This window comes from Scylla paramamosain, chromosome 34, assembly GCF_035594125.1.
Source record: "Scylla paramamosain isolate STU-SP2022 chromosome 34, ASM3559412v1, whole genome shotgun sequence".
In the NCBI taxonomy this organism is placed as follows: domain Eukaryota; kingdom Metazoa; phylum Arthropoda; class Malacostraca; order Decapoda; family Portunidae; genus Scylla; species Scylla paramamosain.
In genome coordinates this window covers 11,397,720-11,410,219 of record NC_087184.1, presented here as the reverse complement: position 1 = coordinate 11,410,219, position 12,500 = coordinate 11,397,720, and the positions used below count along the sequence as shown (strand labels likewise).

At 39.6% G+C, this 12,500-nt stretch overlaps 1 protein-coding gene across 7 annotated transcripts in view; it reads right to left on the bottom strand.

Moving 5' to 3' along the window:
• Positions 1–12,500, bottom strand: part of LOC135090172 (neurogenic locus Notch protein-like) — a 190,033-nt gene that overhangs the window by 4,027 nt on the left and 173,506 nt on the right. For all 7 annotated transcript variants that reach the window (XM_063986596.1, XM_063986598.1, XM_063986597.1 and 4 more), the window contains 2 exons: positions 5,534–5,618; positions 1,527–1,660 (listed from right to left, as the gene is read on the bottom strand). In XM_063986596.1, coding sequence (XP_063842666.1) covers positions 1,527–1,660; positions 5,534–5,612 — 213 coding nt within the window. In that variant the 5' untranslated portion in view covers positions 5,613–5,618. The remainder of the gene's footprint in view (positions 1–1,526; positions 1,661–5,533; positions 5,619–12,500) is intronic.

Below are 12,500 nucleotides of genomic sequence, written 5' to 3'. Positions count from 1 at the left end.
GGGACCTACAGGGCTGTTGCTGTTTGTTCTTTCTTTGTGTTCCTCTCTCCTCCTCCTCCTCCTCCTCCTCCTCCTCCTCCTCCTCCTCCTCCTCCTCCTCCTCCTCCTCCTCCTCCTCCTCCTCCTCCTTCTCGCTCAGTAAGGGAGACAGGGAGATGGAAAGGAAGACAAATAGAAGTGATTACCTGTCTTTTTAATTAGCAGACAGCAGGTGAGAGAGAGAGAGAGAGAGAGAGAGAGAGAGAGAGAGAGAGAGAGAGAGAGAGAGAGAGAGAGAGAGAGAGAGTTAAAATGTATATAGTCACAGTTTTTCTTTATTTAAGGCGAAGAAAAAGTTGATAGCATAAAAGGAAGCCACGAAATTAAAAAAAAATGAAATTAAAAGTTTATGAAAGAAGGTGAAGGAAAGGAAGAAGGGAAAGGATGAAAAAGAGAAAATGAGAAACGTGACATGGAGAATAGTAGGTAAAGAGAGAGAGAGAGAGAGAGAGAGAGAGAGAGAGAGAGAGAGAGAGAGAGAGAGAGAGAGAGAGAGAGAGAGAGAGGTAAATGGAGAAAAGAGAGCAAAGAAGGGAAGGCGAGAAGACAAAGGAAATTAGTGATAGGAGTAATAATAATGATAACAACAAGAAGAAAACGAATAGGAATATTGCTAAGGAAGAAGAGAACTTGTCAGAGAGAGAGAGAGAGAGAGAGAGAGAGAGAGAGAGAGAGAGAGAGAGAGAGAGAGAGAGAGAGAGATAGCATATTCATGGACCTGTACACCCCTCTCTTTCTCCTCTCACCTCTCGTCTCCTCTCTCTCCCTTCCCTCTCCCTCTCTCCTCTCGTCTCCTCTCCTCTCCTCTCCTCTCCTCTCCTCTCCTCCCTTCCCTCATGTCCTCACAACAACACAGCAACACACTCTTACCCTCTTACATCTGCGCCTATTCCCCCCATGCCCCCTTCCTCTCCCACTCCCCTTCCCTCTCCCTCTCCTTCTCCCTCTCCCTCTCCCTCCCCTCTTCCCTATCCCTTCCCTAACCTGAAAAGGAAAAGTCTACAAGAAAGGATTATATTTCCCCATCACACACCTGTCTGGCCTGGCCCTACGTAACCCACGCACTTGATACACCTGCTGACACACACATCTGCTCTCCTTGTTCATACCTGTTTTCCACACCTGTGTTTCTCTTATTAATTTAGTTTTTGTTTGTGTTTTGTCTTTTTTTTTTTTTTTGAGGGTGTGGTAAAAAGGGTTTGTTTGTTTGTTTGTTTTTGTTTGTTTGTTTGCTTGAATGATTTCTATCCCATTCTTTTATGTCACGTCACCTTTCCTTAAAATTTTCCACCACATTTTTACTTACCTATTGTTTTCTTCCCCACCAAAAAAAAAAAAAAAGAATCTTCCTTTTTATTCTTACCTTTCATTCTTTTCTCCCCAAAAACCTTTCTATCTCATTCTTACCTGCCCTTTCCTTCCCCACAAGTCTCTACCTCATTTTCACCTGTCCTCCCACCTCCTCACCTGTGCCCCCAAACACTCACCTTGAGGGCCGCCTGACACTGCTCTCTCGTGGCGAAGCGGAACACGGTGTCACAGCCCAGGCCACACACACAGGCGCCCTCCTCCAGGCGGCACCCCTGCACCAGCTGCTCGGGCTCACACGCGCCAACCACGCCTGCAGAGAACTCAGATATACCTTGTTTTCCCTCGTGCTTCAGTGTGTCTTGAGGTTACGTGAGATTGTGTTGCTGTGTGTGTGTTGGGGGGGGGGTAGTTAGATGATTAGTTGGTTGGTAGTTAGTTAATTAGTTGGGTAGTTATTTAAATCAGTTTGTTAGTCGTCAGTCTTCATTCAGTTAATCAATCAGTTAAGCACTTTGTTGGTTAGTCAGTCAGTCAGTCAGTCAGTCAGTCAGTCAGCAAAGTTAGTTGGTCAGTCAGTCGGTTAGTCAGCTAGTTAGTTACATAGTTAGCCAAGCAGTCAGTTAATTTGTTACAATCAGTCAGTCAGTCAGTCAGTCAGCAAAGTTGGTCAGTCAGTCAGTCAGTCAGTCAGTCTGTCAGCTAGTTAGTTACATAGTAAGCCAGGCAACCAGTCAATCAATCAGTCAGTTAAACAGTCAGTCAGTCAGCTAGTCATTTGGTTATTCAGCTAGTCAGGTAGTCTTTTAGGAAATCAGTCAATTTTATAGTTGGAAAATTATTGACTGACCGATTGACTGTGTGTGTGTGTGTGTGTGTGTGTGTGTGTGTGTGTGTGTGTGTGTGGCTACAATGGTTTTAACATTTCTTTTAAAATGTAGATAATGAGTTTTTTTTTTATTTCGCTTGGTCTTTTTTGTAATTATGGATGCTGTTTTTATTAATTTGTCTGCATTAATGAGTGGCATTTGTTTACGGTGGTGCTTTGGGCGTTTTTGTTATATATTTTTATCGTGAATTAATGTCCTTTAATTTTTCACCTTTTTGTACCTGACGAGTTAATTGATCTTTTTAATTGTGGGTAAATAGGTTAGCTAATTGTTCCCCGTGTTGACCTTTACTTTTGAAACGTTTAATGGAATGACTCTAATAGTTTAATATTTTTTTTTTCCCTTCCTTTTATTCTCACTTTTATTTTGGCCATCAGTTTTTAATTATTATTCTTTTATTTATTCTTCATTTGTTTAGTAAATGTGACAATTCTCTCTCAATCTTTCGCTGTTACCCAGTAAATGTGAACTTTCTTTTCATTTCCACGTTTTCATTTTCCCTCATGTCTCAATAAATGTTAAGAGTTTCAGTATTTAATTTCGTCTTTTACTGGCAGCGTTTTCTCATGATTTTAACTTATTCCTTATTTTTCGTTCCGTTTCATTAAGTGTCTATTTTCTCTCTTTATTTTCACTTAGTCACTTAACTTTCAAGAGTGCCTCAGTAAAAAAAAAGTGCCGACATTCTTTTAATTTCAACATTTTCACCTTGTTTCGCTCAGCCGCTAAACACGTTGGTGGCAAGGCTTTAATAAATGCGAAGATTTATGGCATGAAGGCGACGAATCGTGAAATAGAGAAGAGCGAGATAAAAGGAACATGAATAAAGCAAAGGAAACACTTGAAAAATTAATGATTCGAGCATGTAATATAAATTGGATTAAAGCAAGATGGGTGATGATGGAGGGGAAGGAAAGAAAGGAAAGGAAGGATTGCAGAGAAAAGGAAAAAAAAATGAGACGAAAGGAGAGGTAAGGAATTGAGATTAAAAGGGAAAAAAAAAAGGAAAGGGAAGGATGTAAAAAGATGAGTGATGATAAAAGGGAAGGGAAAAGGAAAGGAAAGGTGGGAATGAAGAGAGAGGGAAATGATGAGGTAGAAGGAAGAAGGAAGATAGAAATTAGGAAAAAATCTAAGGATAACTGAAAAGAAATAAGGACAGCACACCAGAAAGAAATAGAAGAAATAAAAGGAAATTAAATGGAAAGAGGCATATGAAAGAAAACGTAATGAAAGGGAAAAGAAAACGATGGAAAGGAGCATGGAAAAGGAAGAAAACAAAAGAAAAGGGAAGAAAAGGGAGACGAGCAAGGGCATGGAAGAAAACGAAAGAACAGACATGAAAGAGATGGAAACAAAAGAAAACGGAAATGAGGATATACTTTTCTATGGGTAACTCAAATATTTTTAAGAGAGTATTGTCAATTTTGGTGCAGTGAAAGTAAGAGGAAAAAATGCAACGGTGGAAATAAAGAAAATTGTTAATGGAGACAGGTAACCCTAGTAATTAATTGCGTTGGACAGGTAAAGGTGCAAGAGAGAGAGAGAGAGAGAGAGAGAGAGAGAGAGAGAGAGAGAGAGAGAGAGAGAGAGAGAGAGAGAGAGAGCAACCACGAAGGAAAAAAAAAGTAATTAGGGAGACCGTGAAATTGAGAGAACACACAAAAAAAGACAAAATACAAAAAAAAAGAAAAATGCAGAAAAAGAAGAGGAAATTGAAGTGGATTTGTGAAAGTGATTTAAATAAAGAATGGTAAAAAAAAAGAAGAGAGAGAATAGAAAGTAAAAATGAATAAGTGGAATGAGGAAATGAATGACAGAAAGGATAATTCTAGACAAAAAAAAAAAAAGAGGAAGAGGAGGAATGATAAAGGAAGATCAGGAGAAAAACTAATAAAGGGAAGGGAATAACCGAGGAAGGTAAAAAAAAGAAACCACAAAAAGAAAGAAAAAAATATTAACAAAGAAAATGTATGAAAAACGAAAAATTGCACGTGTAAACTATTAAATGAACTGTGACGTGAGTGTGAATTAGTTTTTTTCCCTTTTCCTTTTTTCTGATGTTTTTCCTGTAAGTATGTGTTGGTGTTGTCTGTTATATTGATTAAAACACACATTTTCTCTCTCTCTCTCTCTCTCTCTCTCTCTCTCTCTCTCTCTCTCTCTCTCTCTCTCTCTCTCTCTCTCTCTCTCTCTCTCTCTCTCTCTCTCTCTCTCTCTCTCTCCAAACACCTCTTCCGCTACACACACTTCCTGTCCCCCTGTGTGTGTGTGTGTGTGTGTGTGTGTGTGTGTGTGTGTGTGCGTGTGTGTTGAATATTAAAGAAAAAACAAAGCAAAACCGGATGACTGCAGCTCTTCGCTTTCCTCCTCCTCCTCCTCCTCCTCCTCCTCCTCCTCCTCCTCCTCCTCCTCCTCCTCCTCCTCCTCCTCCTCCTTTCACCACTTCCAAGCACTTTCGTAACTTTCCTCCTATTTCCCACGCAGCTAACACCTCTTTCCCTTTCATCCTCTTACTCTTTCCCTTTCATCCTCTCACTTTTCCCTTTCCTCCTTTCTCGCCTTCACTTTCTCCTTCCTTTACTCCCCTTTCCTTATTCCTCACTTTCTTGTCTTTCCCCTTTTAGTTTTGATTCTCTGCTCTTCCATTCTTTCTCTTTTTACTCTTCCTTTCTCATTCTCCCTTTTTACTATTTTTTTTGCTTCTCTGTCACCTATTCCGTTTTCTTTGTCTCTCTATATTTTCTTGTTTCCGTCTCTTTCTTTCTTTATTTTCCCATTTCCTTCTCCGCATATCGTTCTTTTCTTTTGTTCTCCGTCATTTTCCTTTTCCTTCCCGCTCTTTGTCCTTCCCTTTTTCTTGTTTCTCCCTTTCCTTAACTTTTACTTCTTTCATCTCATCGTTTTTTCCCTCTTCTCCTTCTCCCTTTTTCCCCTTCTCCTTCCCTCTTCCTAACCTACCCTTTTTCATCTCCATTCTCTCCCAGTCCTTTCTTTCATTTCATTTCATCTCTTTCTTTCCTCTCAATTTCTTCCTCCTTTCCCTGCTCTCTTACTTTCCTTCCCCTTTCTATCTCCTTTGTTTCCCATTCCCTTCCTGTATTTCTTTTTTCCTTTTCCTCCCTACCTCCTTACCTCCACCATCTCATTGTTTCCCTTACTTAATCTAATCACTTATTCTCTTCCTCCTCTTCCTCCTTCTTCCCACTCCTCTTTCCCCTTCCTCCCCTTCACCCCCGATGGACTTCTTCCCCCTCCTCTTTCCCCTTCCTCCCCTTCACCCCCGATGGACTTACTCATGAGGGGCGGGAGCAGGACGCCCACGAGGAGGATAAACAGCACCATGGGCGGCGTGGGCGTGGTGTGGGGCCCCATGGTTGTCTGAAAGGGAGAGGGTAATATTTAAGAACCTTGAATACACACACACACACACACACACACACACACACACACTCTCTCTCTCTCTCTCTCTCTCTCTCTCTCTCTCTCTCTCTCTCTCTCTCTCTCTCTCTCTCTTCCAAAGTAAAAATCGGAACAAGTACGGAGAGAGAGAAGGAAAAAATCAAAAGGCAAAAATAACGAAACGTGATGCAACGAGAGAGAGAGAGAGAGAGAGAGAGAGAGAGAGAGAGAGAGAGAGAGAGAGAGAGAGAGAGAGAGTTTAGACTAGCTACAAGAGAAGAAACAAAGAGAAAGGAAAATGTGAATAAAGTAACAGAAGAAAGAGGTGAGAAAATGGGAGATGGGAGAGAAAAGGAGAGGAGAATGAACAAGGAGAAAGAGAGAGAGAGAGAGAGAGAGAGAGAGAGAGAGAGAGAGAGAGAGAGAGAGAGAGAGAGAGAGAGAGAGAGAGAGAGAGAGAGAGAGAGAGAGAGAGAAACAGGAACAAAGCAAGACAAAGGAAGTAATGCAATATCAGAATGAATGTACAAATTATATTACACGGAAAAAAAGAGAAGATAAGGTAATGAGAGAGAGAGAGAGAGAGAGAGAGAGAGAGAGAGAGAGAGAGAGAGAGAGAGAGAGAGAGAGAGAGAGAGGATGTAGGATATTTATCAGCTCAGAGACAAGTTCGGATCTTTGACTTCTGCTCGAAAACTTGTGAGCCTCAACGAGAAGAGGAGTTGGCGAGACAACCCCCTCCTCCTCCTCCTCCTCCTCCTCCTCCTCCTCCTCCTCCTCCTCCTCCTCCTCCTTTTCTCTTTTTCTTCCTTATTTCGACCTGATACTTCCTTCTCCTCTCTGTCCGCGTCCTCATCCTCCTCTTCCTCATCTTCCTCCTCCTCTTTTTCTTTTTCTTCCTCTCCCTCCTCTTCCTTTTTCTCCGACTTGACATTTCCTCCGCCTCCTCCTCTTTCTCCTCTTCCTCTTTGTTTTTCTCTCCCCTCCTCCTCCTCGTCCTCCTTCTTTTCCTCCTCATCTTCCTCCTTGTTCTCTTCTTCCTCCTCATCTTCCTCCTCGTTCTCTTCTTCCTCCTCATCTTCCTTTTCTTCCTCCTCTTCTTTTTTTTCTTTTCCTCCTCCCCCTCCTCCTCCTCTTCCTTCTTCCGACTTTACACTTCCCCCCTCTTTCTTTTCGTCTCTCCCCCACACCTCCTCCTCCTCCTCCTCCTCCTCCTCCTCCTCCTCCTCTTTGTGTTAGCGTGTAAGGGAAGAAGTAAAGATGAATAACAAGTGGGAACAAATGTTAGGATAAATGAGGGAAAACTCTCTCTCTCTCTCTCTCTCTCTCTCTCTCTCTCTCTCTCTCTCTCTCTCTCTCTCTCTCTCTCTCTCTCTCTCTCTCTCTCTCTCTCTGCATTTTAATCTGTCTTCATTCTGATATTACATTGCTTATATTGCTCTTTGTTTTGTTTCATTTTTGTCTTTATTCATCTATTCTTTCTCTTCCTTTTCTCTCTTTCTCTTTCATTTTCTTCATCTCCTCCTTCTCTTACTTTATCTCTCTATCCTTTCTCACCCGTCTCTTCTCCTCCCTATCTCTGCCCTCTCCTGCTCCCTGTCCTCCTCCTCCTCCTCCTCCTCCTCCTCCTCCTCCTCCTCCTCCTCCTCCTCCTCCTCCTCCTCCTCCTCCTCCTCCTCCTCTTACGTTCCCAAAACAAGTGATGAGAAGGAATTACTGTCATCTGTTTTCCTGCCTAAGTTTTCTTGTTTGTTTCGAAGCAAGTCAAAAAAAAAAAAAGGAAGACAGGAAAAGAAAATAGCATTCGTCCCTCGCTCTTGTTTTCCTTCTACTACTACTACTACTACTACTACTACTACTACTACTACTACTACTACTACTACTACTGTTGCCGGTGTTGTGTCTGTCCCCCGTGTTGAGATGAAGCTCATATTTTTTCCTTTTATTTTCACATTTAAAGGGAAATAGAGACGTGTTTTGGTCTGCGCGTGTTTGTATGCATATTTGTGTGTGTGTGTGTGTGTGTGTGTGTGTGTGTGTGTGTGTTTGCGAATTATTATTGCTGTGGTGGAGACGCCATCTGCTTGTTTGTTTATCTGTTGGTTCGTTTGTTTGTTTTGATTTTCTCTTGTTTGTTTTGTTTTTGCATTCTTTCTATTTTCCTTTACCTTTTCTCTCCTATCCTTTCTACGTCTCTGCCTCCCCACTCTCTCTCTCTCTCTCTCTCTCTCTCTCTCTCTCTCTCTCTCTCTCTCTCTCTCTCTCTCTCTCTCTCTCTCTCTCTCGGTTCTTATTCCTCTTTGTTCTCTTGTCTTCTTTCTCCTTCTCTCTCTCTCTCTCTCACTCTACCTTCTTCTCATCCACCCATTCTCAGTTCCCTTCCTTTTCCTTCTTTCTCCTCTCCCCTCTCGCCCCTCCCATCTCCCCTCTCCCCTCATCCCTCTCCCCTCTCCCTTTTCCTCTAAGGTATCACAAAGTTTAACAAGTTCATGGCCTGTAATCTTTTCCTCCTGACCCTTCACTCCCCTCACTTTCCTCCTCCTCACCCCTTCTTTTTCCTCCTCCTCCTCCTCTTCCTCCATCTCTCTCTCTCTCTCTCTCAGCATCCCATCTTCTTCCCTCACTTTTCTCTCCACCTTTTCTCCTCATCTGTCATTGCAGTCATCTTGTTTTCCTCCTCCTCCTCCTCCTCCTCCTCCTCCTCCTCCTCCTCCTGATATGCTGAATCGGCTATCATGTTTCTGACCTATATCATTGTTTATCTGTCACTGGTTGAAAGGGGTATAGGAGGGAAGAGGGGAGGAGGAGAGGGGAGGAGAGCGGAGGAAGAGGAAGATGGATGCTGCTTCAGTGAGGAGGGAGAGAGGGGAGGGGGAGTGGGGCATGCTGTGAGTGGGGGAGTCTTGGATGGGGCGGATGGTGTGTGTGTGTGTGTGTGTGTGTGTGTGTGTGTGTGGGTGTGTGTGGGTGGATTGGTAAGTGTGTGTTCGTGCATGTTTCGAAATTTTAGTCTCTCTCTCTCTCTCTCTCTCTCTCTCTCTCTCTCTCTCTCTCTCTCTCTCTCTCTCTCTCTCTCTCTCTCTCTCTCTCTCTCTCTCTCTCTCTCTCTCTCTGCAATATAACCAAGATAAAATTGCAAGGAGTAACTAAGAAAAAAATAAGGTTGACCTCTGTTGTGTAAAAGCAAACGAAGGAAAACGGCAGGACGGGAGAGGAAAGGCGAGGAGAGAAGCGATGAAATATGAGAGAAAAGAAGAGAAGGGAAGAGAAAAACAAAGAGAGGAGAGGGAAATATCAGTTCAAGGTCAGGAAAAGCAAAGAATAGGAACGTAAATCTTGGAATGTAGATAGCAGTCCAAAGAAAGAGAGAGAGAGAGAGAGAGAGAGAGAGAGAGAGAGAGAGAGAGAGAGAGAGAGAGAGAGAGAGAGAGGTTGCATATGCGGAAATATACACAAGGAAATGAAAGTAAATCAGAAAGAAAAGAAAACAAAATAATTGAAAGTAAAAAAAATAGAAGAAAGGAAGGAAAAATAAAGAAGAAATAATAATAAAGCAAGAGAGAGAGAGAGAGAGAGAGAGAGAGAGAGAGAGAGAGAGAGAGAGAGAGAGAGAGAGAGAGAGAGAGAGAAATATATAATAGAAAATAAGAAAAAAAACGATGAACAAATGAAAAAATAAATAAAACGAAGGAGTCTAATTATAACTGCAAAAAAATACAATAGCTGGAAAGGAATGAAATATGAAGTGGATAGTCAAGTGAAGTATGAATAATTAAAGTGAAAAGATAAATAAATAAACAAAAAAAAGTGATGATGGTAAGATAAAGAAAAAAAAAATACAGTTCTCACTCCAGGGAAGGAAAATGAAAAGTTGCAAATTAACATGAGTTGCAGATATTCTTGTTTATATTTATTTTTTTGAGAGCGAGAAATTAAGAAAAAAAAGAGGAAAAAAAATGTAGGGAAGTGTTTCAAATTGAGTCGAAATTCGTAAATATTCAGCTCAGTTTTTCCCTTTTTTCCTTCTCTTTTCTTCTTTTTTTCCCGTCAATGATGCGAAATGGGAGGGATTTCTCATTTCGCGCCACGCTACTTTTGAGTTTTGGCAGATTTCTTTTTTTTCCTTTTTTTTTTATCACTGAAATTGTGTTTGTGGTTTTGGGAATTAGAGAATGTGAAAAATACGTGTGTGGCTTTAAAGATTATGGAAGGTTTGTCATTTTGGGAATATCTGGAAGGTTCGTGGCTTTTTTTTTTTTTTTCGTCTTTTGTGGAAAGTTTTTGCGTTTTTTTTTCAGTGTTTGGAAAATTTTGTGGCTTCTTGAAATTTGGAAGTTTTTTGGTGGTATTGATTTTTTGGGGGTAGGGGAAAGATTTTTTTTACTTTTTGGAGTTTTGGTGGAATGTGTGACTTCATAAATTTGGCAGGTTTTTTTTGTATTGATTTATTTATTTTTTTAAAGATTTTTTGGCCTTTTGGAGAGTTTTGGAAGGTGTGTGACTTCATAAATTTGGAAGGTTTATGGTGGTTGAGACTTTGGATGGTTTGTGGTTTCGTGAAGTTTGGAAGGTTTGTGTCTTTGGAAATTATGGAAGGGTTTTCGGAATTTCTGGAAGGTTCTTGAGTGTTGTTCCTTGGAGGGTTTGTGGTGTTTTGATTTTATTTATTTATTCATTTATTTTTTTAGGTTTGTGTCTTTGGAAAGTTTGGGGAGTTGTGGCCTCGTGAATGTGGAAGGTTGGTGGACTTGAATGTTTTGGAAGGTTTTGGCATGTGGTGGATTTGAAAGGTTTATTTATTTATTTATTTAGTTATTTACTTGTTTTTTTATTTTTTATTTTGGGAGTTTTTTTTATTTTTCATCTTAAATTTGGAAGGTTTTTGGATTTTAGTTTTTTGGAAGTTTTTATTTTCTATTTATTTATTTATTTTTGGAGTTTTGGAATATTTATGGCTTAGTGATTTTTTTTGGATTTTTTTATTATTTTTATTTATTATTTTTTTTGTCGGTGATATTTAGGTTTTTTTTTTCTTCGATGGTGTTTTGGCTTTTTTTTCTATATAATTTGAATTTTGGAAAGGAGGGTTTTGTGGTTTTTGTAAAATTTGTGGCTCCGGAATTTTTTTTTTTTTTTTTTTTCTTAAAGATGTTTAGTCTTCGTGTTATTTTTGAAAGATTAAAGACAAACATGTAAACCTTCCTTATCATTCCTCTTTTAAAACATTACCCATTACAATTTCACCATATATTCCCATCACTACCCATTCACCTTTGCAACACCTGCCCAACTAATCAGCCTTGCACCTTTCATCTACAGGTAAGCGTGTGGGTCCATTAAGCCATATACAGGTGTGAATGGAAGGGGACTACAAGCCGCGCCCTTACCTCACCTGCCAGCCGCGCCCTCAGGTAAGCGGAAGCACCTGTCCCCTCGTCCCTATTAGTGACGTTAATTAGTTTCAGTCCAATATGTGTGAATGTCTGGCAAACAAACGCAGGTGTTAAGTGGCTACATCAATATTGACTTTGTTTCTGATTGTTACGTGTTGTATATTTGGGTTTCGTTGGTTGATAGTTTTATTTGTCTTGTTTTTATTTATTTTATTTATTGTCTGTAACAGGGGCTCACTTCAAGGGCAGCAAGGTGATGTAAAAAAAAATAGTGTCAGTCCAAACCGCGTGTAAAATTTCATTGTGGAGTGTCTTGGAAATTTTCGTGTATTTATTTTGTTGTTTGTTTTGTCGTTCACTTTAAACCGGATGATGATTTTTTTTTTTTCTTCTTTTTAGGTAGAAAGCGGAAAGAATAGCAAGGAGTGGATTGAAGATTACTAAATGTTCTCTTCATCCATTTAATCTATTCATTCTTTTTTTTTTCCCTTCGTGTTCTGATTCTTGTGTATTTTCACTATTTTGTTATCTTGGTTCCCTTCAAGCACAGTTTTCAGGCTTTCTTTCCTGATTGTATAAATATTTTTTTTTAGTTCATTAATTTGTAAGTCAGTATTGAATTTTTAATAGGAAAATAAAAGTAGTAATAGTAGTAGTAGTGGTGGCAGTTGTAGTTGTTGTTGTTGTTGTTGTAATAGTAGTAGTTAGTAGTAGTAGCAATGATAATAGTAAAGATAATAATAAAACCATAACAACAGTAATAATAATAATAATAATAATAATAATAATAATAATAATAATAATAACAATAACAATAATATTACAATAACAATAACAATGGAAGAAACAAGTAACAGTTTTCATGGACACTTCCCTGCATGTTTTCCGCTCATCGTCCCTCACTAATGATTAAAATATTCCCAGTGTTCTTTCTCCTTCCTCGCCTCTAATTGTGTGCGCGTCATCACAGCTCCTTCACTCATTTTATGGCTCGTGTTTCGGTCTTTAATTGCTTCCCATACATAATTGTCCTTCCTTCCCTTCATGTTTTTATTACTCTTTGTTTTGTTCCTTAATGTGTTCTGCTTTCATTGTTTTATTTGTGTATATATATATTTTTTTTATTTTCATGTTTTTTTTTTTTTACTTCTGTTTTCTCTTCAAGTTTCTTTTTTTCTGTGTTCCAGATTACTCGTTTTTTTCTAAGATGTTTGTCAGTTTTTTTTTTTACTATTTTTCTTTTTAATCAGTTTTTTGCTTTTAATAAATTTTCATTTTTTAATATTTAATTTTTCCATTTTTTCCCTATTTTCCTATTTTTTTTTATATTTTCTTTCATGCTTTTCTCTTCTCGTCTATTCTTCTCCTAACTCTTTGTGTCCGCCTCCTCCTCCTCCTCCTCCTCCTCCTCCTCCTCCTCCTCCTCCTCCTCCTCCTCCTCCTCCTGTATTCTCCTCTCAATAACTCA